The 22,419-nt window shown below is 38.1% G+C and overlaps 1 protein-coding gene across 4 annotated transcripts in view; it reads left to right on the plus strand.

Annotated features, from left to right (window-relative positions):
* The window catches only part of macrod1 (mono-ADP ribosylhydrolase 1), a 175,420-nt gene that overhangs the window by 719 nt on the left and 152,282 nt on the right, over positions 1–22,419 (plus strand). For all 4 annotated transcript variants that reach the window (XM_016670590.1, XM_016670589.1, XM_007550331.2 and 1 more), the window contains exons 2-3: positions 849–947; positions 2,103–2,210. In XM_016670590.1, the coding sequence (XP_016526076.1) occupies positions 849–947; positions 2,103–2,210 (207 nt within the window). The remainder of the gene's footprint in view (positions 1–848; positions 948–2,102; positions 2,211–22,419) is intronic.

The raw sequence follows: 22,419 nt of genomic DNA on the forward strand, positions 1-22,419 counted from the left end.
AACACAATAGACAGTCAACTTGGTGTTTTTAGCTTCGTATTAAGCAGGGTTCCCTATTTTTATATTTTAGTATGTGCAGCTTTCCTAAAGTAACTGCTACTTAAGCTATTTTCTTACATGAAGCTTTACTTAGGTCTGAATGTTTTTTTATTATTATTATTGTCTTAAACACGTTATAAAAGTATTCACACCACCTAAATCTTTCCCATGTTTTGGACTGAGGACAACTTCAAACATAAAATGTGTTTTTTGTGGATTTTATTTATCGACCTACATAACAAGCAAAGTATAATTAAGCATATTATACTGAAAGGTGTGGCATACATTTGCATTCAGCCCCTAGATATAATCAATTTGATTCCGTTTAAAAATGTGTGTCACCAGTTCACAACAAAAGTCTTCTCAGGGCACCTTACAAAAACACCTATCCCAATTTATGCAAAACCTTGTCAAGTGCAGCATCTGCAGGAAGGGAACAAGAAGTTGTTGGAATCATTAGCTCAGGTGTGACTTTATGGGGAAATTAAGAAACAGAGTAGATATGAAATTAATGGCAACAATAACAGTAGATTATGCAAAGTTGGACAGTAGAGTAACTTGAGGTAACAGAGTAAAAGCAGCAGAAATGTTCAGATTGTAATTTATAAAGCCTTGTAAAAGCTGTTCATTATTTTATTCTCAGAACTATGCACTACTTCATGTTGGTCTAACACCTAAAATTTCAGCAAAGCACACAGAAGTTAATAATAATAATAATATAATAATATAAAATAATATGGAACTGTTAAAGGAGGTTAGGAAGATTTCTTGTTAGATTATAAGTGCCCCTTTCTTTTTCTTCTCCCTAGATTTCCTGCTGTCTCTGTCTGTGAAGGACAGGCGCGGCTACTACAGAACCTCTGGCTCGGTGCCACTGGATGACATCCCAGTGTGGACTCCCACAGCAGGTCAGACATCTGTCAACATCTGCATCACTCAGAGTGGTGAAGATGAAATTCTTTTCACAAATTAGAAACAACTTTTATTACAGCATAAAATTATAAAAATACTGTAACAACCTTCTTTAAAAACCAAAAGTATACATAAGCAAACAAATCTTTAAGTTGACTAAAGTGCTTATTCCTAAAAAAAAATTACATTCTTAGCAGAGGACCATACTTAGATGGGCATGTGATTTAATGCTGTTCAGAGATGGGTAGATAAAAATTGTACTCCAACATGCTTTTAATTGCGTAGAAATAAAATGTAAAATTAAAAAATACTTCAGTAGGAGTAAAAATTAATTTGCTAAAAAGGGTTCTCAAGCTCTAACTGATCATGAACAAAAATGTAAAATGATGTTCCAATTATGATATTTACTACAATAAAATAAAATAAAAACAATAGTAAAACATAAATTACATAATTACAAAATATAAATATCAAAATCTGGCAAAGGAAACACCAAATCCCACTTTTGCACATCAGTTTTTATTTTTTTATTTTGAACATGATAGAAGTATGAAACCACACACATGAACAAGGAATGCAAAGAGTAATTGGAAATTATACTCAGGTAAAAGTAAGTTTACTTCAAAATATCACTCAAGTAGAAGTAAAAAGTACAGAGAGTAAAATGACTTCTAGAATACTTGAAGTTATTCAAGTAGAATGTAACTGGAATAAATATAATTAGTTACTTTACAGCATGGAAGGCCTTGTGTTCTCACTTTGTGAAGATCAGAACTATTGTGGCCAAAATAAGAATGTAAAAAGAAGACATTTTGAACATGACTGATTAAATGTCTCATTTTAAGCCACGCGGGTTCCTTCCTCTACTTGTTTCAGAATTGATTTGTCTTCCTTCTCTGGTGATAAATTGTCCTAAACGACTGTGAACGGCCTAGGGCTTTGTGATAGAGCCAATCTTGCATGTGGCTGTAATAAACCTCATATTTAAATAAGTGATAAACCTGTAAACTGCATGACAAAAATTGAAGGTACCACTAGAGGGAGCTCATATGCTTCCAGTGTCGCAGTTACCCGTCTGCTGATCCCTGTTCTTCATAGAGATTTCTGTTGCAAACCAAGTTGAGCCCTGCTGTGTTTGCTCCCGTCCTCAGGTGCCTCTACGCCTAGTCGCTACCTGAGGAATGAAAGGTTAGACCAGAAGATTTCCGTGTACAGTGGTGACATCACCAAGCTGGAGATAGATGCCATTGTCAATGCAGGTATGGGTGTTGTTCTGTTTTGTTTTAGACAAGTCTGTGCACAATTTCAGCCACCCTACATGAAAAATGATCATTTTCTTGCATCATAAAATAAAATCCTTTTTTTTTTCCTTTCCTTTTTTGTTTCCCAAAAAGTACAAGAATTTAACATTTTGAAAAACACAAAAGGGAGAAATATAAAAGGCATTATGAATTTAAAAGGTTCCAGCAGTATTTAGCCTGGCTGTGCGTTTATGGGCGTATGCATAAATTTTGCAGGAAACATCTGTGAGCGGCGTCTGAGCTGTAATTATGTGCATAAAGTATTTTCAGTATGTTGGTAGAACAGCCACAGGCTTTCAAGTGATTATCTGCATGGTGTTCAAGATATTCTTTCAACTAATTTGAGTACCCCACTGAAGAAAGTGAGAACAACAGAACTGCTGTGTAGGGCTGGTAAAAAATACAAAAGAATTTCAATATAAATATGACAAGGGACTTTTTAGCTTGGAATGAACAGTAGAAGCTTAAATTTCACACCAGTGAAAAAGATATAGGTAGATTTTATTTATCCCGGGGGAAATTTATGTACCTAGTAGCCCATAAAACATCAACAAAAAACTAATTTGAGTTAAGAATATATGACCAATAAGATAAACCATTTCTGCCTCCACTGCACAGATCAGATTTTGATGAGAAGTGGAAATCTCATCTTCTGCATCTTCTGAATGTTCAATAAAAAGTACCGCATATTTTATCTTTTCCAATATCTTAAAAGTTTTGAAGAAGTAGATTGATAAACGGAAGCTCGTGGAGGGTTTTCATGAATTCTCAAAGGGAAAGATGTTTGAAGAGACTGATTTGAAAAAAAAAAAAAAAAGATTGAGACACATTGATTAGACTTGAACATACTTTGAAATCCTAAGGTAGAAAGAGACACGCACCTTCTTTTCCCAAATTGTCACAGGTTCCTCCTTCTTGAGCAAATCCTTGCTTTGGTCAAAATACGACATTAAACTTCTAAAGCCTGCGTCAGAGCACACACTTTTAAGCAAAGTTCTTTGGAGCCAGTTTTTAGAGGACAAATGAGACGTGCAAATAAACAAGGACGTGGCAGTGATGATATTAATTAGTTGGATGAAAAGCATTCTGTGTGCATAGCAAAGAGATCATCTAGTTTTGTGTGTGTGTGTGTGTGTTAAAAGCCACAGAGGAAAAAGCTGTCCGTTAAAAACAACAGAAGGACAAAAGTTTGCCCATAGATAAGGGTAGGAACGTACATCTACCGGTAAATTAAAAGCTTCGCTTTTCGTCTTAGTTTTCTCTTCATCATAACAAACCAACACAGCGGTCGCATCTTTTTTGGCAGAGCTGATTGTATGAAGTTGATCTCTTAACACTTTTGTTGCAACCGGCTTGGGGTTGATGAGAAACAAAGTCAATGCTGGTGACACAAATTTGCTGACACCAAAATGTTTTTCTTCCTTAGGTTTCTAAATTTACAGTTAGGAAAAAAAAAAGTTTCCATGTAGATGAACAATTTAAGTTTGTAAGTTGCCTCTGAATGAACTGCAAAAGTTCTGGAACTGTCGCTTGGACAGATGACACTGAAATATTAACTTTTGGCTGGATGGCACAGCACGAACGGTGCTGGACTGATGGTGTTTTTTAGCTTGATTTATAGGATCCGAGGTCAAATGTGAGGCCATCTGTCAAGCTTGGACCAAATGTGGTGATGAAAAAGTACAAGGATCCCAAACACAGCAGTGAATCTGTGATAAAATAACTGAAAATGAAAAAGATCAATCTGTTTCAGAGATCCAGATAAAGTCCAGGTTCCAGTCTGATTGAAAAGCTGTACTTTAGGGTGAATATGCAGAAACTAATGTCTACAAGCCTCAGTGAATTAAAGAAATGTTGTAAAGTACATTAAATCTAAAGTCCTTCACAATGACTTGAGTTTATTAAATTGAGGCAGAAAATTGGTAATTCATGGAGTGTGCTTAGTTTCCTCCATGAAGGTCTTGTCTTTGAAAATCAATGGAAAGGCCAGTGCTGATTTATGTATGCTTTATAGTTGCAAGGATTTTAGGTCAAACATCATCATCTAAAATATGATGATGTTTGACCTTTAAGCTGCTAATGAAGAGAACAAAACTGACATTATCTGTTTTCATTTATCTGTAATCCAGAGTCATTATGCATGACTGGCCTTTGCTTTAGTTTTTGAAAATCACTTTTCTCACCTCTTAGCTTCATTCCCTACCCCATTTTATAAAACTTCCTTCCTTGCTTCCTCCCTTGTTTCCTTCATTTCTTCCTTCTTTGATTCTTCCCTTCTTTTATTTCTGCCCTTGTCATGACTTTCCTTCCTTGTGTGCTTTCTTTTTCTGTTTCATTCATTAGTTCCCCACTTTTGTCCTCCCTTTTTTCTTCCTTGTTTCCTTCCATCCCTCTGCTTTCTGGTTTTTGCAGGTTCCACATTTAAAATCTGTGTAAGTACACTGTAACGTCTTAGTAAACTTAAGTATTTCATATTTTATAAAGGCTGGAACTTATAGATGGACAAACTGTGCAGGAACCTAAGAAACAAACTGAATCTAAAATTTGAGGATATGAGAAGCTTCAGTGCATAGGAACAATAAAACTGTTGTCAATGTCTAAATTGTTTTACTGCAACTTTCTGGTAAAAAAAAAAGTCCAGATTGAGGAATATTTGTCTCCTTAAACAGGATATGACTTTAAACCTTTATGAATGGAAGCACATTCAGAATTTAAGATGGCAGAATATTCAATGTTATTGAAATCGTCATGTGTTGGTGTTGCAATCGTTCATTTCAGCTGCAATATTTATTACTTCTCAGTAGCTTTGGTTTCAGGAGGCCTGAAAGTGGGATTAAATCCACACCGATAACCATTAGATGGAGCCAAACTCTGGTTTATTATTCCAGGAGGTACTTTTAGTATTTGGGGGAAATTGGATCTGTGTATTTGCACAGTAGTTGTATGGGGGGAGAGAAGGGCAGACCAGTCTAAACAATGCCTGATGATGAGCCTTCAGCTTCAAATGATAGCTTTTTATTGGCAGCTGACTGTCAGCAGACGGATGCTGTGCCAGCATCTAATAAACATTTTGATCGTTGACTCCCGTTTGCGGAGTTATTGGTTTTTTGTTTGTGTGTACTTGTGACTCTGCCTACAAATATTTAGGTAATTATGAGTGTTTACACAAAAAGTAACAGTCTGCGTGTGTCTGGGGAGGCGAGTTTGTATTGGGTTGTACTTTTTTTTACAGGGTTTTTAACAGAGTCGCAGGATGCAGAGTTGCATGGAATTAACAAGACGAAACGGCTAGTAAAGCGCCGTTTTGCAGAGAGGACGAAACAAGGTGAGAGCAGGAAGCCGCAAAAAAATCTCCACAACACCGGAGGAGTGATGACTGAGAGCAGAAGCGTGAGAGCTGGCGCTCTCTCCGGCTGAGAAAACCCAGAGAGGAGTCGGGGAGAGAGGAAAGAAGAAGATAAGAGAGACGGGGAGAGGTCACAGGCTTGTATTTAAATCTCGCTCTGCATTGCCATAGCAACAAGCAGGTACAGGTTAGCCTGAAAAGGGCTTTGGGCAGGAGAGTCTGAACATCCTTTTCTGTCTGACTGATTGGCTGTCCAGCTGACTTTGTATGTGGATGCTTTGTTGGCTACGAGGGCGACCTTTTTCCACAGTGACTAACTGATTGACTAAGAGGCTTTGGGTGACAGTCGCACTTTAGGTAAGATGACATTGAATTGAGAGGCGACATCGCGTGGAGATGGAGTTAGTATTTTTGCAAATCTTAACAGCAAAACTCTCGCTTGAACATCCTCCAAGACGGCGCCTTTGGTTTTTGACATGTGGAGGGGAGTGTTGTGGATTTTCTTTGGCTGCTCAGAAAGGCCTTGAAGCATCATTTAGCCCCTAAGGTGGCAAGCGTTCAGTTGAAGCCAACTGTGGCCAATTATATGTAATACTGACAGACTGGTGGGAAGGTTGGGAAAAGGAGGCTTCCAGGCCCTGCTGGTAGAGAGAAGTTGACACACAGATACAGAGACGGTAATAAATACATGGATGCAATCTGATTCAGACTAAAGGCGCACCAAAAATCAAGAAAGTAACAGAGGAAGCATAACACAGACTATTTTTTTTTTATAGTTTAAAAAAGTGTAGCATTTTGATACCACAACCATTTTTGTATCCAAGTGTTTGGTTTAAACACTTGTTAAAGATAAAAACCTCTCTCTGACTACAAAGAGACTATGCTGGGATTTGCTCCAGCTGTACAGAGGACAGACACCCCCTCTTCCACCTGTTGCTGGATGCTGTCAATCAGCTGTGTTTTATAGTTAAAAGGCATGTAAAGTTGGCTGTTGGAGATGTTTTTTTTTTCTTTATTTAATCACAATGTAAGTAAACGCTGGGAAAACGCTCCGCGTTACAGCATCTATGTAAAATGAACCGCCGGCTTCAGGCTAAACATAAGCTTTCAGGCTTTCATTTGCAGAAAAGGGCAGACATTTTTCCCAATAGAGTTAAGAAAGCATTACTACTAAACTGAACCATTGGTTATTCCATATCTTGATTAGGTCTTCTGCATCTGTCTACGTATGTTTTTGATTGCAATATGATTTAAAACAACCTGATGGCTACTTTACATTTTAAAATGCAAGATTTGGATAGAATTTCGACCTCCTCCTTCAAATGATTGAAATGGACCTCGTCTCCTCCTGTTTGTTGTTTGCGTCTCTCTCTATAAAGATCGGATTTACAGTAACTCTCAGCTCCTCCTCCTATCTCCTCCGCCCCCCTGTCCTCCCTCCATCCACCCCCTACCTCATTCCACACTTTTACAGCCCCTGGCTTCAGCCCACTCCTATAAAACACTACAAACATAAAAACCCACAAGCACTTAAGAGCTGTCCTGGTAAGGAGGGTGGAGGGGACGTTTGGGTGGGAGGAGACAGTGGGCAGAAACATCCTCCTCTTTACACCCCTCAATCACTCCGTCTGGAGATGGAGATGGAGATGGAGGGGAGGATATATTGTCTCTGATGGGCTCGCTGATTAAGATGGATTGCACAATGAAATGTCGTTGGAGAAATGAGTTCTTAGAGTGAGTGTGTGCGTGCTTACACTCATTTCACGTCTTTCCAACTAACTCTGCATTAAAACCTTTTTTCAGACTGATTAAATGCAAATTTGCTTGGCTCTCCCGAGTTGCATTTTCACCTACAAAGATCCTGTTCTTCACTTATGCTTTATGGTCAACTTTGATTCGGTCAAGTTTTCTCTGCAGAAAAGCAAAGCTGCAGTGTAATTGAAAATGGTTTAAAACGGATAAAGTGCCTCCTCTCTGAAACTCACTGTCCTCTTTTTATTCAGCAAGCAGCACCAGAGTACGCTGATAAATCTTTCAAGCCAGACTATAAAAATCTGTCCTTAAAATTAAGCCATGCACTGTCAAGTGATAAATAATATTTTGGTCCTATCTCAGTCTTTAGAGCACTTGTCACGGTTACACTTTAGAGTCTGTTTGAATGTTTCCTGAGTTTATCTAGAACTTTACGTCTTACCTCTGTGTTTGTGTGCAGATCTGTCCACACGTGTGCTTTTCGGGTTTTGTCTGTTGAAGTTGTCTTTTTTTTTTTCGGCACAGGTGTGCTGTCATATGTACTGTATGTGTGGGCAGGAGATAGGGTCTCTCCTCTGCTGGTCGGAGATAAAGCTGTTGGTTGGCACTGGAAACCCTCTCAGCGTGGCAACAGCTGAGAGATACAAGATTAGAGTCGGACGGCAGGTGACAGACAGGATGGGAGCTGGAGTGTCTTCTGGACTGTGCTGAAACCTCCCTTGCTGATAAGAAACCTTGAAAACAGAGATGGACGGACGGGTGGCAGCGCTGGTATGCTGATGGACAGTAAGAGTCAGAAAGTAATGCAGCAGAAGGACAGGAGGGCGCAATATCTAACCCTGAAATTCTCCTAAAGACATCGAGTTAGTCAGTCGCAGACAGTTTGCAGTTCATAAAAAAATTATCATGGTATATTTTATCAGCCAGAATGATTTGTTTTTGCTTTAGTTTAATGCTCATGTATTTCAGATCACCAAACATTCTTTAATAGCAAATATAATACGGTGGAAAGAGGACAGTTACCATAGCAAATCGTCACAAATGATCCAACAATTCATCCTTACAGTAAACCTTTATCAGGTATTGTGTAGGGTAAAGTGCTCTCTCTGTATTGGTGAGTTTCTTTCTAAGATGGGAGATTAAAACTTGAGTCCATGCGGGAATATTTCACCTGCCACATGCAAAATGCATTTACAGTTATGGAAGTGGTGGGGAAATTTCATAACTCTACAAGTTACAGGGGCAGATTTCCGTTTTGAACTGGACAACAGCATTCAACATCTACCACTGAACTGTTGCTTTAGACACTACTATGAATAAAATAAAATGTGTCTGAATCAACAGTCAGCTGACATGTACTTTTCTTGACACGTGCTATGATGTTTGATAACATAAACTCATTGTTGTGCTTGATTTTAAGCTTTTACTACCCCAAAGAGCCCCGAAGTCACATTGACTTCCATTCAAATCACAGAGTCTGTTTTCTGCTGGCAGGACTGCAGCAGTTTTATTGATGCAATATGAAGTTTTTCTACATGGCCTAAAATTGTAAAATGAGGGAAAAAAAACAAAACAATGTAGTATCATATGCACTAAATATTCCTAAACTTGCAAATTCAAATGTTCATATCCATATGATGTTCTTTCTTACCCTTTAGTTTGCTTTTATACATTTTTTTTCATGAAGAATCTGATTTTGATTGGTTGTTTTTAATGTATTTGTGATTGACTGATTATGTTTTTAATTAGAAATACTGTGTAGCAGTTCAAGCTTTCTTACATGTCTCTGTCTGCACTCCCACATTGGTGACACAAGTATGACGCAATAAAATAGGGACCAGTAAACTATTTGATGGGGTAGTTAACATTTTCTTTGACCAAAGTGTATTTTACTTGAAAAAGTTTAAGTTGGCTGTTCTGTAAAGTTGGCAGCAAGTCACATTGTGCTTCCTTGAACAAAAACTTAACACTGTAATTGCAAATAAATTGGACCCGTTTGTCTTCAAAAGTCTCTTTAGATTACATCTGTTGTGAAGTGGTGATGTATAAATAGCCTGGACTGAATTAAAACTTCATAGATTAGCACTTAGAAGAAAATGTAGATATTTCAAGAGTTATTTTGTTTAAAAAGGAGAGTAGAATATCTTTTAGATTTAATGATTTAGAAAATCTGTCAGTATGCACTCAGTTCTTAATAATATATATGATGGATAGATGGAGGTTTCAATGGGATGAGCATTAATATTTGAATCCTACTGTTTTTTTTTTTTTTTTTTTTTACTTTTTTTACTTGGGTGATTAAATATAAATCTCTTGGTGGAGGATATTTTATTAATTCCTATGAGTTCTATGCTGGATGATGACCAGGAGCTGTAGAGGGTTTCGTGTTTATCAGTTTTGAAGGTATCGGACTGTTGGGAAGCCATGAATAAATGGACTCGAGCAGCAGGACATCTACCAGAACAGCTGGAGGGGAGGATGTGCTCTTTGATCCTGTTTGGTGATTTTTTTTCTCCAGCTTTTTTTAAGAGGATAAAACCTACAAACCCTTGGCTCTGCAGGTAGAGCGTCTTATGAGAGCATTACTCTACAGCAGCACAGCGTCACACTCATTTTGGAAGGCTTCACTGATTCTTAGCTGGCTTTGTCACTGGGGCTTATCGCAATTCTTAGCGCCAGAAACCGGCCTGGCAGATGGTCCTACTTTCACAACTGCTTGGCCTCAATCTCTCTTTGTGAGAATAAAATAAGTTCTTAGAGTTCACCTGCACTAGAGTTACTTTGTTTGCTGGATTAAAACTGGACATGCAGTGGTAATGTTGGGTGGATAACAACTTCGTGTGGGATTTTCAAGCATCAGGTCAAGGATTAAGTCTTTTATCCTGAAAACCACCAAATTTCTTTGTTTAAGCTGTTAATCTGTTTGTTTAAAGTATCCACATGTAGCCGTTTTCAGAGGGTAATCAAGCTGTAGCCAGATGTAGTATTTTTTTCCTTGCCTCAGTAATGAATGTTTTCAAGACTGTATTTCAGGCACTGGCAGTTTGTCACCAAGTCAATTATCTAAGGTTTCACTCAGGGGAGGCTGCTTGTTGTGATCCACCCTGCCTCACTAGTAGTAACAGGGGTCTAAGGATCTGTTGGAAATCCCAGAACAGAGACTGCTCCTGCAGCTGAGGTCTCGCAGGCCCTGCAGCGTATGTTCTCCGTCTCCGTGTTTGCTGCAGTTACCATATATCCACCCTAGAGCGCTTGTCAGCTCCTCTTAGGACGAGCTCATATTACAAGATGCAAAATGTCACTCCGACTTTGCTTTTTGCAGAGGAAAACCACGGGCTTCTAGGATGCCTTAGTACAGGTGCTAAAATTATCAACGCCTTGTATGTTTGTGGTGGCGCGCTCGGCCGGGCTTTTAACATCTGTAAAATTTAATTAAGCCAGAGTTGTGTTGTTTACTTGAAAGGTAAAGTTAGCTCATATGCTGCTCTTCTGAAGCAGAACAGGTTACACATCCCTGGTGACCTGCAGTGTTTTTCCCTGCTGTAGTTACTGCTCCTTCTTAGCTCCAGTTCCTATAGCAGTAGCCCCAAAGAGCTGACTGGGTGTTTTGTGGAGCAGTTGCTAATGGGCAGCTTAGCTTCTTACAACACGCCTGTCAAATGCTTGTATACAAAAGCTCTTACAGAGGCAAATTGGCATTGCTGATGCAAATTCAGTTTCAGAGGAAATATGATGTTCTGTCAACAAAGCCTTGCAACACAATTGACTCTTCCTTCTTTCTACTATCCACTGAAATAGGATGCAGTTGCTGGGTTACTGTCTAGTTCGTCACATAAAAATGCCACCGGGTTTCTTTAGGTCTATAAACTATATTGTGATATGCAAAATCTAATAAAAGGTGAAAGAGAAAAAAGCATAAAGGTGTGAAATGAGTGTTGAGCTGATTCCTAGATTTGCTTTTGTTTTCTGATTAATAGGAGAATGATTAACGTGAGGCGGAAATTGTTTTTTTTTTCCACCAGGCAAATTTGTATTGCATCAGTAGTTCTGAATGTATTTATTGGATAAATTATTGGGCCAGGCATTATTTTTTGTGAGATTTTACATTTCATGGTCTGCTTGTTTGATCCTTGTTTTTTCCAGGAAATGACAAACTATGACTCAAACCAGCTGTCTTTATGTCAATGTGTTTAAGGGGTTCTCAGAATATTTATGGTTATATTAGTATTTGCATATAAAAGTAATTTTTAAAAGTTGTTTTTTGCAACCACATACTCAAACTGACTGGAGTTCAGAAATGATTCCTTGAGAATTACATAACAACCTAAAAAATAGTGTTAAAAGGAGATCTTATTGCACTCTGTCAAGCAGAGATATTAGAAAATCAGGGTCTTTGAAGCACATTATCATCCAGGCTCCCATTGGCAAAGGAGGTGAGGTGGCGATTTTTTTTCAATAATCCCTGTGGGAACTGAAGACTACTGCAGTGAACCAACAACAAGTGCATGTAACTCCATAGGCAGCACCTGTAAAGTCTCTTTTGTTCCTGGCAGAGAAAAAAAGCTTCTCCTTATTTATCTTAAGCTTATTTAGTTGCTGTTGGACAGAGCAGTGTGTGTACGTGCGTGCGTGCGTGCGTGTGTGTGTGTGTGTGTGTGTGTGTGTGTGTGGGTGTGGTGGACTAGTGGTGGTGACATTCTCAGCAACACATGCATCCGATCAAGACATTTTAAAAGGCACTCATCAATCTAACCTACAGATAAACTGACTGTTTTTCTTTGTTTCTGAGAACCCCCTCCACCCCCCCGCCAAAAAACAAAAACAAACTATAGTCCATGTCCTGGGATCTGCAGCCAAAGGTCCATACTTTATCTACTGAATTTCCCCAAACTACTGTGAGCCAAACAATCACATTGATTGTGAGTTGTTTGCCCTCCAAGATGCTTCAAAGAGCTTAGTTGGTAGCTGAGATGCATTCCTCTATTGAAATGTAGCAGCAACTGAAAAAAGGCCAAAGTAATGTTTTATGATTTTTCTTCTTTTTGCTCCAAGTTTGAGGCCACTGTTTCTTCTAAAGAGTCAATAGTTTGCTCAGGTTTGTGAATCTTTATCTCAAGATGAGTTAAAAATATCATAATGTTTTGTTCATGACTGATGGTAAGATGCATAAAGGGGTTGGAGCCTCATCTGCAATAATAAAAGTTCTGCTCTGGTCGATCACGGTGAAGGAAGAGCCGTTGAGTTCAGCTATGAATTTATTGGATTTTCTAGATTCCAACCCTCCTATATGGTCAAAGATATTGGTTGTGATGGAAAAAACAAGATCCTGGAAAGAAACTGATTTCATCAGCTTCCTTTATTGGCCAGATGGACCCTAGATGACAGGTATTGATGTTTGATATGACATCATACGGGCTTGGCAGCGCAGCAGTCAATTCAACCTTAGAAATGAGGTGAGAAGCTTCGACAACCATTATTGCTGGAGAGTAGAGAACCTGCTCCTCTGCGTCAAAAGGAATGAGGAATGAGTCCCTCCTGACGCCTTGGTTTAGAGGTTTTCTGGGCATGTCTAACTAGGAGAACAGACCCAGAACTCCCTGACAGATCATCGTAGGTGAACAGGAATATGATGGAGAGCGTCTCTGAGGAGATGGATGCCTCTCTTGCCCTTCTGGACCTTTTAACTCAATCTCGAATAAGTAGGAGACAACGGAGGCAGAGCCTGTCGTGAATGCTAAGGTTACCAATAACGGCGGATAAGCAGTTTTCCTGGAACGGGAAGTAGTTGCTCCACCATTATCACATTAAGCAGCGTGTACACAAGGTTGATTGACAGCACAAAGACACTCCTCCTGGTTCTAATTTGGTTGTTTTTGACCAGGAGTGTGCATTTCTTCAGACGGAAGGAGGCGGAGAGATTATCTGTCTCATGTTGTAGTGTCACGACACGGTGATAGTTTGAACAAATAGGTAAAATCATATTTTTGTAAATATTACATACTGTCACATACTGCAGCTATAAGCTACATAATTATGCTAATCGAGGATTTTGTATGGCCAAAATAATTAGTCACTGATTTCAGTCTAAGTTGTTATAATATCTAAATAAATATTTATTTTCATCTTAAGTTGGCAACTGTGATTTGATTACAATAGAATAAGATGTCAGGTGTAAAGCTCTGCTCACATCTGAATTAACACTAGTAGCACATGTTTTTTTTATCACGTTTTATGAAATTTGTTCAAATATGTTATGATTATTTTTACTTGTCTTATGATTACTGTAGTTCTTATAAAGTCAGTCTTTTGTAGAGTTTTCCATTTAATTGAATATTGGACACGAAATCCTTAATATCACAGAAAAATGAATGATGCTCAGAGATGTTGCTTTTGTTTACTTTGAGTCCCGTTTTTAAAAACTGTGATTCTTGCAGAGACTTATCTCTGCATAGATTTCTGTTCTTTTCTTGTATCTTGGCTTTTTTGATTTGTGTGAACACTAACAGTCATGTTCCTCAGTGTTTCTCGCTGCACTGAGGTTGCGTTAGGTCCGCTCTGTCCTCGCCTGTCTGTGTCTTTGCCATGGGTGAAGTTAGGAGCCTGTGGGGAATTGTGACTACACAGCATTGTGTGTGTTTTTTTTTTGTTTTTTTTTTACAGTTCTGCTGCTCTAGTTTTTGTTCTGTCCTGATCTGTCTGAATTAATAATGGAAAAACTGTCAGAAACAGTGGTTTACTGGTCATTTGGTAATGGGTTTGATGTTCACTTTGAAGTAAAAAGTTTTAGTTTTCAGGGTTCGTTGCCTCAGTGGTCCGAGGAATGCTCCAGTGTCCCTTTTGTGTCTCAATTTAGTTAGTTTGAACTGCGTCTTCTCCTGTCGCTTTACACTTTGTTTCTCAAGCTCAGACATCATCGCTCCGCAGAAAAGTGGCATTAAAGAAATTGGCAGCATCACGCTGATTTACACGCTGACGTTGAGAAGTTAACATATCCTCAGAGAGTTAATCCCTAATGTTGTCCGGGTCAGTAAATAAACAGGAGGAGAAAAGCCAAATTGGGGAAGTTCGCAGAAAAGCTCATTTGTGCTAATTATTTCTCTCCCACCCCTCCCTCGTTAAAAGCATTCCCACCCCTCCAATCAATCGGCACTTTAGCAAGCAGGAAGGGATGGAGGAAGTGCGAGCCTCATTAGCCTGATTGGGCCAATGTGGGAGATGGAGTGAATGAGGGAATAAAAGGGAAAAGGAGGCAGCCTGGTCATCAGCACTTGGCCCATCAGAGTTTCTGTCAACAAGGCAAATGCTGCGTTCAAATATGTTTGTTTTGTAGAATTGTGGTTCCCAGCGGACATTAATGATGGCACCCGCACTGAATAGGAAGCTATTGATGGAGTTTGTTTTGCATACTCGTTGGACACAGCCGAGCATTTGAAGTACAAATAAATGATTATAGCTTGCAATTAAAGAACTTAAATCTGCTTCAGTTTAGAGCAGCTTTCAAGCTCAAGTTTGATCCAAACTGCTTGAAGAACACAATGGAGCGATGTTGGAAACATTTGGAACTCGGGCATAAAAAATAAAGTATTACAACAGTAATAAAAAAGCCATAAAGCCAAACAAAAAACTGGGTTCTTAATAAAAGGAACCACGAACAAATGATTTTGGTTGTGTGCCACCTTTATAAACTTTTTGTGTGGCTCAAACCGAACCAAACATCCTTATGGGTCAGCTTGCATAGTTTTCTTTGCCATTTCCTTTCTGTAGAAGCTGAAAAGTTATTAAGTGGAAGAAGGTGTGGAACTGTACTTGCTCAAGAGAAACAATTCCTTCTATATGTACACCCGTTTATGGTGGCACAGATCTAAAACGTCTCAGGACTACTGACCTCCTACTTGCAGAAAATATGAGGTCTGTGTTGAGAAGTTCTTTGCTTAATATCCTAACATCTTAACACATGTAGATTTTATTGCTCCAACAATTGTTTAAAATATTATGCATCAGAATTCAGTGAGAACAAAGTTACAAATGTCTACAAATAACATGCAAGTTATTTGCATGTTATTTGTAGACAATAACAACTCATGTTGCAAGTTGAGTTTGCGTAAACATTTTTATACATGACCAGTGGTTGTGACATAATCGTAACTCAGGGGGTCAGCACCATTTACAGCCCAAAAAGCCATCTTTACTCTTTTTCCTACTACAGAAAATCCAACCTTTTTTTTATTTTTTATTTTTTTTTACTAAAAATAAAAACAATTGTCAAGGGGAATAACTAAACAAAAAAAAAATAATTTGTTTTGTAAACTCTATCCTGATATTGCATAAAAGCAGTTTAAAAACCCCCCATAAAGCTTGTTGTTTTGTTAGCTTTTTGTGAAAAACACTGCTCAATTCATGGCATTTTTGGCATGTTATCTAGAGTCACTGCAAGGCATTAAAAGCCGCATGTAGTTTCAGAACTGCAAGTTGCACACCCATGTGATTATGACAAAACCTTTTCTGTTTTTTTAACGAAATTTTAAAAAAAGTGCGACAGTGCACATAAGTATTTGCTTGCCACTTTCTACTTTTTTTAATTAACCCATAAACAAATTTTTAACTGTATTTAAAATATAAATCTTTCTCCAAATAAGTGATTTAGTGTGCACTTACTAATAATAAATATTATTATTTATATATTTGAAATTATATGTTTGCACATAAAGTGAAACCGACATTACTTTTGTACCTTATATCAAGAAGGCTGGGTATTCAGTCTGTTTAATATGATGAAACTGAACTGGAAATAATTAGAAATAAGCCTCAGTTCAGTCATGAGAGCTGCGCTAAAGGAAAATGAATTACATCAATTACTTAAAATGCAATACTGAGGACTGTAGCTTAAAATTGAATTGCATTTAAAACTTGCACATATTTTTTATGAGTTTGTCGGGTAAACATTTCATACATTTACACATTGCTGTCATCTTCACAGCTAAATTTGATTAAAATGGGATGAAGTGAAACAGAGTTAATCACTTGCACAGAATGTGCACATTAATACACCTACAGCATCAGTAAGTCGAACTTGCCAGAAACACTTATTCAGGAGAAAAACGTCGCAGGAAATTAACTGATCTAACTTGAAACCGTAATATATAAATGGGGGCCAAACATTTAGCCAAGAAAAAAAGAAACATTTATACAGATCATATGTCAGCTAAGACTGGGACTCAAAGCACTTCCTCTCAGCTGCAGCGTTGTGACTGTAATGATTGTACAAGACCTTTACGTCACTCTTATCTTGCAAAGCAAGGAATCATCTATTGGCTACACAGAAACTGGTAATATCACTTTACCTCAAGGCTCTGCACATGTTCAGAGTAACTGTTTTTATGACAGATGCCATGTAAGCAGTGGTCAACAAACCACCTAAAATTCACATTTATCTTTGGCTTGCTGCACCAGAGAGAGATAAGCTGATTATGGAAATAATTATGCACAAAAGCCCAATAGTGAAATTTGACTTAAGTTCTCAAATTCTTTTTTTTTTTATTGTATTTTCTTTTGCATATCCTTCGTGGTTTCTACATTTCATAAAGCAATTATGTCAACAAACACAAGGTGCCACTCTGACTAAACATAAAGTTAACATGATTGGGCTTTATGTTATCCCATTAAGCAATTTCTTTTACTTGTTTTTTTTAATAACTCAACAAAAAATAACCTTATGGCCAGAAATAAACCTAAAATGTCTGGTAACATGGATTTTACAAGCCTTTATGTAAACCTTTACTGTGGCCAGCGAACAGTGGGGGCTCATTGATCAGATGAGGTAAAATAGAGAAGCTCAATAAAGTAGATCAGAAATGTAGAAAACTGCTGTCTGGTCATGCTGTGTCTTAAACACAAAAAAAAGCTTTAAATCAATCATAAGAGATGTTTTTCCAAGTTCCAGCTTTATGTGAAAGCCACCGACGCACAAAGAAGTAACACTTTGTTTACTGTTTGTTTGTCCATTTAATCTTCTAATTACTCCGCAGCATTTGCATTTTCAGTTATGAGTGAATTGAGTTTTCCAACAAGTTTTATGAAGATTTAGGACTTTCTGTCTCCACCTTTAATGAGGGATGTTTCCTATGTAGACTTTAATTATTTGCATCCATCATTAATTAAATGAGCTGTGCAAATAATTTTGACTAAAACTAAGGCATCGAAGTCGGGAATAGAAGGAAATTTGACATGGAAATTAAAAACACATTGGGGGAAGATTATCCTCATTGTAGGCAGTGTTATTTGAATGATAAAGTATAATGCAGCTTTACATTAAGCCTCAATTTTCTTTCATCTTTTTAGTAATGGCTTAGTGAATTAAGTACACGGGCCGTATAACTGTAGCCTCTAAAATGGGCTTTAAAGGAGACCTGAGTCCTCATACGCTTTTTTTTTTTTTCATTCTCTCAGCTCGTAAAGACAAGACAAGTGAGGCTCTTTGTGTACTCACATGTCCTCATCACAGATGATGCTTTTGTCACATAATTGCATACACGCACATGCAGAGGGTACAGGGAGTACACACGGCACACAATGTGCACAATTACCATCCTGTAATTGCGATCTATCAGACATTATTGTGAAATGTTGCCTGATGTGCGTGGTGTCGAGTCTGCTGCATTATCAGAGCTTAGGAAATGACAAGACTATTTATAGGAGCTTGTTATCCACTTAAATCCTGTTGTTGCTATTGTCCAGCCCTTAGAGCTGGACTGACTGATGGGCTGATCTGTTGGTTTTGAGGAGCACAGCTGTGTGAAAAAGCAAATAGAGCGCCTCCATTTTTAGCTTCATTGACCTAAAACAGGAAGAATCTCATTAACTTGTTTGTCATACAGTGACATGTTAAGTATTCTTTCACCATATTAAAACTGGTTACGCTGCACCGCTACTTCTCTATAATTAGGCCTTTGAGTTCAGTCCATAGCCAAGGGGATAAAGAAAGGGAAGAAAAAGGAGCAGTGTTGCACAAATCGATGCGAGAATGAATCCCACCAAGTGTGATCCGAGTGAAAGTTTCAAAAATATTGAGCAGAAAACATGCTGGTTTCTACAACAGGACTTCGACGAAGCCAAGCTCAAAATCCACCTCAGACGTCTTACAACAATGTATGCTGGGGCTTTTTAGAGAACCGCGCTGCCGCTTAACCAGAGCATTATTGGAAAGCTGTTTGCAAGAAAATGCTTAACATGCAAAAACAAACAAACAAACAAGTAAATATTTGAACACAAAGACATCTGCAAGTATGAGTTTATTAAAATAAATCTAAATTAGCCATTTCCTGTGGTATCTGTTCTGAAATTGGTGCACCAGCTGTACCAGAAGGGAAGTGCTGACATTTATTTTGCAGCTCTAACCAGATGTTTTCTTACACTGTCTGACTTTAAATCACACTAAATCTTTTCTGGCTTTAGTTAGTTAGGGACCTCTCCTTTTTGGAGCAACTCCAAATTATTTGAGAAAAATATGCTGATACACAATTATTTGCTTTTACTTGGTGCAGATTCAATGTGACATTATGTGGAAATATTGAAGCAACATCAGAAGACATCGAACAGAAACTTGAAGCACATATAAATTCTTCCAAATGACTTAAACATCCAAAATCGGTTATAAAGTGACAAACTTGATGTTTTTGGAGCGGCCGTCACAAAACCCAGATCTCAATCCGTCAGCAGCACCTGATGACATCTTCCTCTGCTGCTTTACTGATGGCCTGTCGCTCTCCATCCTAGTGCTTTTATGAAAATTGAAAAGTAAGAAAAATTCGGTGACATTTTTTATGTTTTCATTTATTTATTTATTTTTTAAATTTCTTGCCTTTTCCAACTCTGCCGTTGCTTTTTATTTTTAGTCATTAATACATTTAGGCTCCAGGCTGGCTCAATAATGGTCTGGAGACAGAGGGTCCTGTCTTTGGCACGCTGCTCGATAACTGCCCATCTGCCTCTGGGTTAGAGTGGGCTGGTCTGGGGTTTGGGGCGCGGCTGCACAGAGAGCGTTGGGTGCATCTTTTGGCTTCACTTTTTTTTTTTTAACCCAGCTACTGACTTGGTTTAAAACCAGTCCTTGTGGCCAATCAGCCCTTTTGTTTCACTAGGATCTTTCTCCTACCAGTGGGTGATGAATGGATTATACCACCAAAAATATATTTTAAAATAAGATTTAAGGTGACAAAAAGGAAAAATGGGGAAGACGAAGTGTCCTTTTCCCCTGACTAAACTTAGACAAACAGCTTCCAGCAAACCTGGTAAAAAACAAAAACCCAAAAAACTAATAAAAAACAAATCAAAATAACTGTTTCAGTTATGTGTAGCTTACTGAAACAGAAAAGCTGATCTAATCATTGTTTTAACTTAAAAGTCCCTTTTATTTGTGTCTGCAGCTAAATGTTGACAAAAAGTTCACAGTTAATGTATGGGTTCGGACTCTAATTATCAACACTTCTGTGTTTCTCATTTGCTTTCTATTTTGGAGTGAAGTTCAGCAAGTGGCAGTGAGTTGTCAGTGTTTGTGCCGGAGCTCTCCTCTGTTCCACTGTCTGGCATTTTTAACACTATGAATAATTTACAGTGCTCCTGGAATTTAATTATTAATTTTTTGGAGCTGAGATGTTTCTACTTCTGCCGAAGGGAAGGCTGAGAGTCATTGCTCCAGAGGAATCACAAGCTTCCTGTAAGGAGACGTTGCCGAGGTGTCGGGGTGGTTCGGCCCAGGAGAGGCGGGTCGACTTCAGTGAAAGCTTTGGAGGAGTTCTTCCTCTCTAAATGGATTAACCATGTGGATGGGCTGATGAAACAGAATATCCAAGGGTTTATACTGAACTACAAGGCAGAGAAGAGCATGCTACTCACTCAAGACCAGTATGATAATGAGGGAAGCAGCGGAAAGAATACTTAAAGTTGTAAATGTATTTAATATTCTTTAGTATCTAATTCTTTTTTGCCTACTAGCAAGGTTAGAAAAAGTGCATCAGTGAGAATTAAGCAGATTGAAGTAAAAAGACGAAGGCTGCTGTAAGGGACAGTTTTGTTATGCTAGAACAGCTTCTGCTCCTTTTTAACTAGAGGCTTTTTTTTTTCTTTTTTTTTTAACAGTGACACTAAAGTGTTTCTCTCTCTGATAGGCAGCCTAATTTATACAGTTTGTGTTGTCAAAACGCCCCAGAGGCCGTCTTGCTCTGCTCCCTGCCTTGTTTATTTCGCTCATGTCCCCTCCATCCAAAGCTACAAAAGACCACCGCGGCTTCAAGTTTTTGTTGTTGCTGCTGTTATATCACTTCATCCCTCTGAGGTGTGTCGCTTGTTTCTCTGTGTGTTTGTGTGAAAAGAAACCTGTCAGTGTTGGTTACCCTGCCAGTTCACACTTCTTTAGGATCACCTTTTATCCTGTCAGTTCAGGACATGAACACAGCAAAAGCAACAATGGATTATTTTAAAATGCATGCGTCTCTTTTGTCGGGCAAAAATGCATTCTGAGGAAGATTGTATGATGATCCTGTGAAAAGTAAACAAAAAAAATATGACTCATGGTGAACACTAAAGAAATATGTTTTGACGTAATAAGAAACAGAAAATTAATTTGACAGAGATGCTATTTGGAGTCGGAGGTCATGATGGCCGCAAGCAAGAGGAACAATCAAAGTCACACTGAGTGACTTTGGGCACGAAAATAAATATAATAGTCACTCTGCTTTGGATTAGGTTTTTAGAAGTTTGCTCACATTGTCCACCCTGCAAGGGAGAGAATTATTCTAGCTGAGTTTTTACTTTGTCATGTAAAGTATGGAATACAAATTCCTCATCTGTTAGTGTGTTATATATAAAAAAATCTAAATTTGAATTTCTATTAAGAAAAATACCAATTTATTTTTAAATTGCAGTTTTTCATTTTAATTTGCAACATCACAACTTGAGTTTTGATCAAACAAATGTATAATTTTGTTGTGCTGATTTAGTTACTGTCTGTGGAACCTATTGATGATGGAAACCCATTCAAAAGAGATTAGAAAAGGGACATTGGTCGGTGTCAGAGGTGTCCAATGTGCGGCACGGGGGCTGTTTTTGACCCCTGTGCTGATTTTGTCCGTCCCCCGACTGCAGCTCAAGAATGATATGCATTTGGTCTGCCGACACACCAAATTTGAGCCTTTCTATTTTTTTTTTTAGTTGGGACAAAATATATAGAGAATAGATTAAAATTTTCATACAATTAGAAATGTTAGTTCAAGCAAGCATTCAATATTTAATAAAGCATTTTGCTTTATTTTGATTTCATAGTAAATAGAATCACATTAATCCATTGGCTGTTAATTTACCTCAGGAATCAAAGTGTTAACGCTTTCACTATAATAACTAACAAATACTGGATTCCTAACAGTTCTTTGGGGAGTTACTACACACACACACACACACACACACACACACACACACACGCACACACACACACACACACACACATTTGATAATATATATTCATGTGCTTGTATTTCTTTAGTGCCCTTTTTTTAAAAACTGTTTTTCACTTGTGCTCTATCGTAGACTACTGTTTTTTAAATTCAAACTCTAAAAGAAAATGCAAATGTGTGGTCTGCCATGCAGCTTTCTCTGATGGATACCTGCAATTTGTGGGAAAATTTGCATTCAAACTAACCGTGCAAAAATACTTGGATCAAGAATTTGTTTGACCACGCTGAAACAAGCGCATTTAGGGAGAATAAATTGACCTTTAACTAAATAGGCCTATTATCCATGCAAACACCGGAGGGCTCCTTTACCTTACTGTGCAGCCTTAAATCACCCTTCACAACACGGTGGTGCAGAAAACACAAAGTTAAACCGCTCTCCTGCACATCAGCGGCCCAATTTGTCAAAAGCAAAGAGGCGACACACGGAGAATGAAATAGATTTAAAAGGAAAACAGTGAAACGTGACACATCACTGTTGTGCTTCAGCAGCAGTCTTTCTCCCAGATTAATTATTTTAAGAAAAGTGATGTGTTAGTAGACGTAACTTAATGGAAGACTCCCCCTT

The sequence above is a fragment of the Poecilia formosa genome, unplaced genomic scaffold (assembly GCF_000485575.1).
Source record: "Poecilia formosa unplaced genomic scaffold, Poecilia_formosa-5.1.2 Scaffold35, whole genome shotgun sequence".
NCBI classification, from domain to species: Eukaryota; Metazoa; Chordata; class Actinopteri; order Cyprinodontiformes; family Poeciliidae; genus Poecilia; species Poecilia formosa.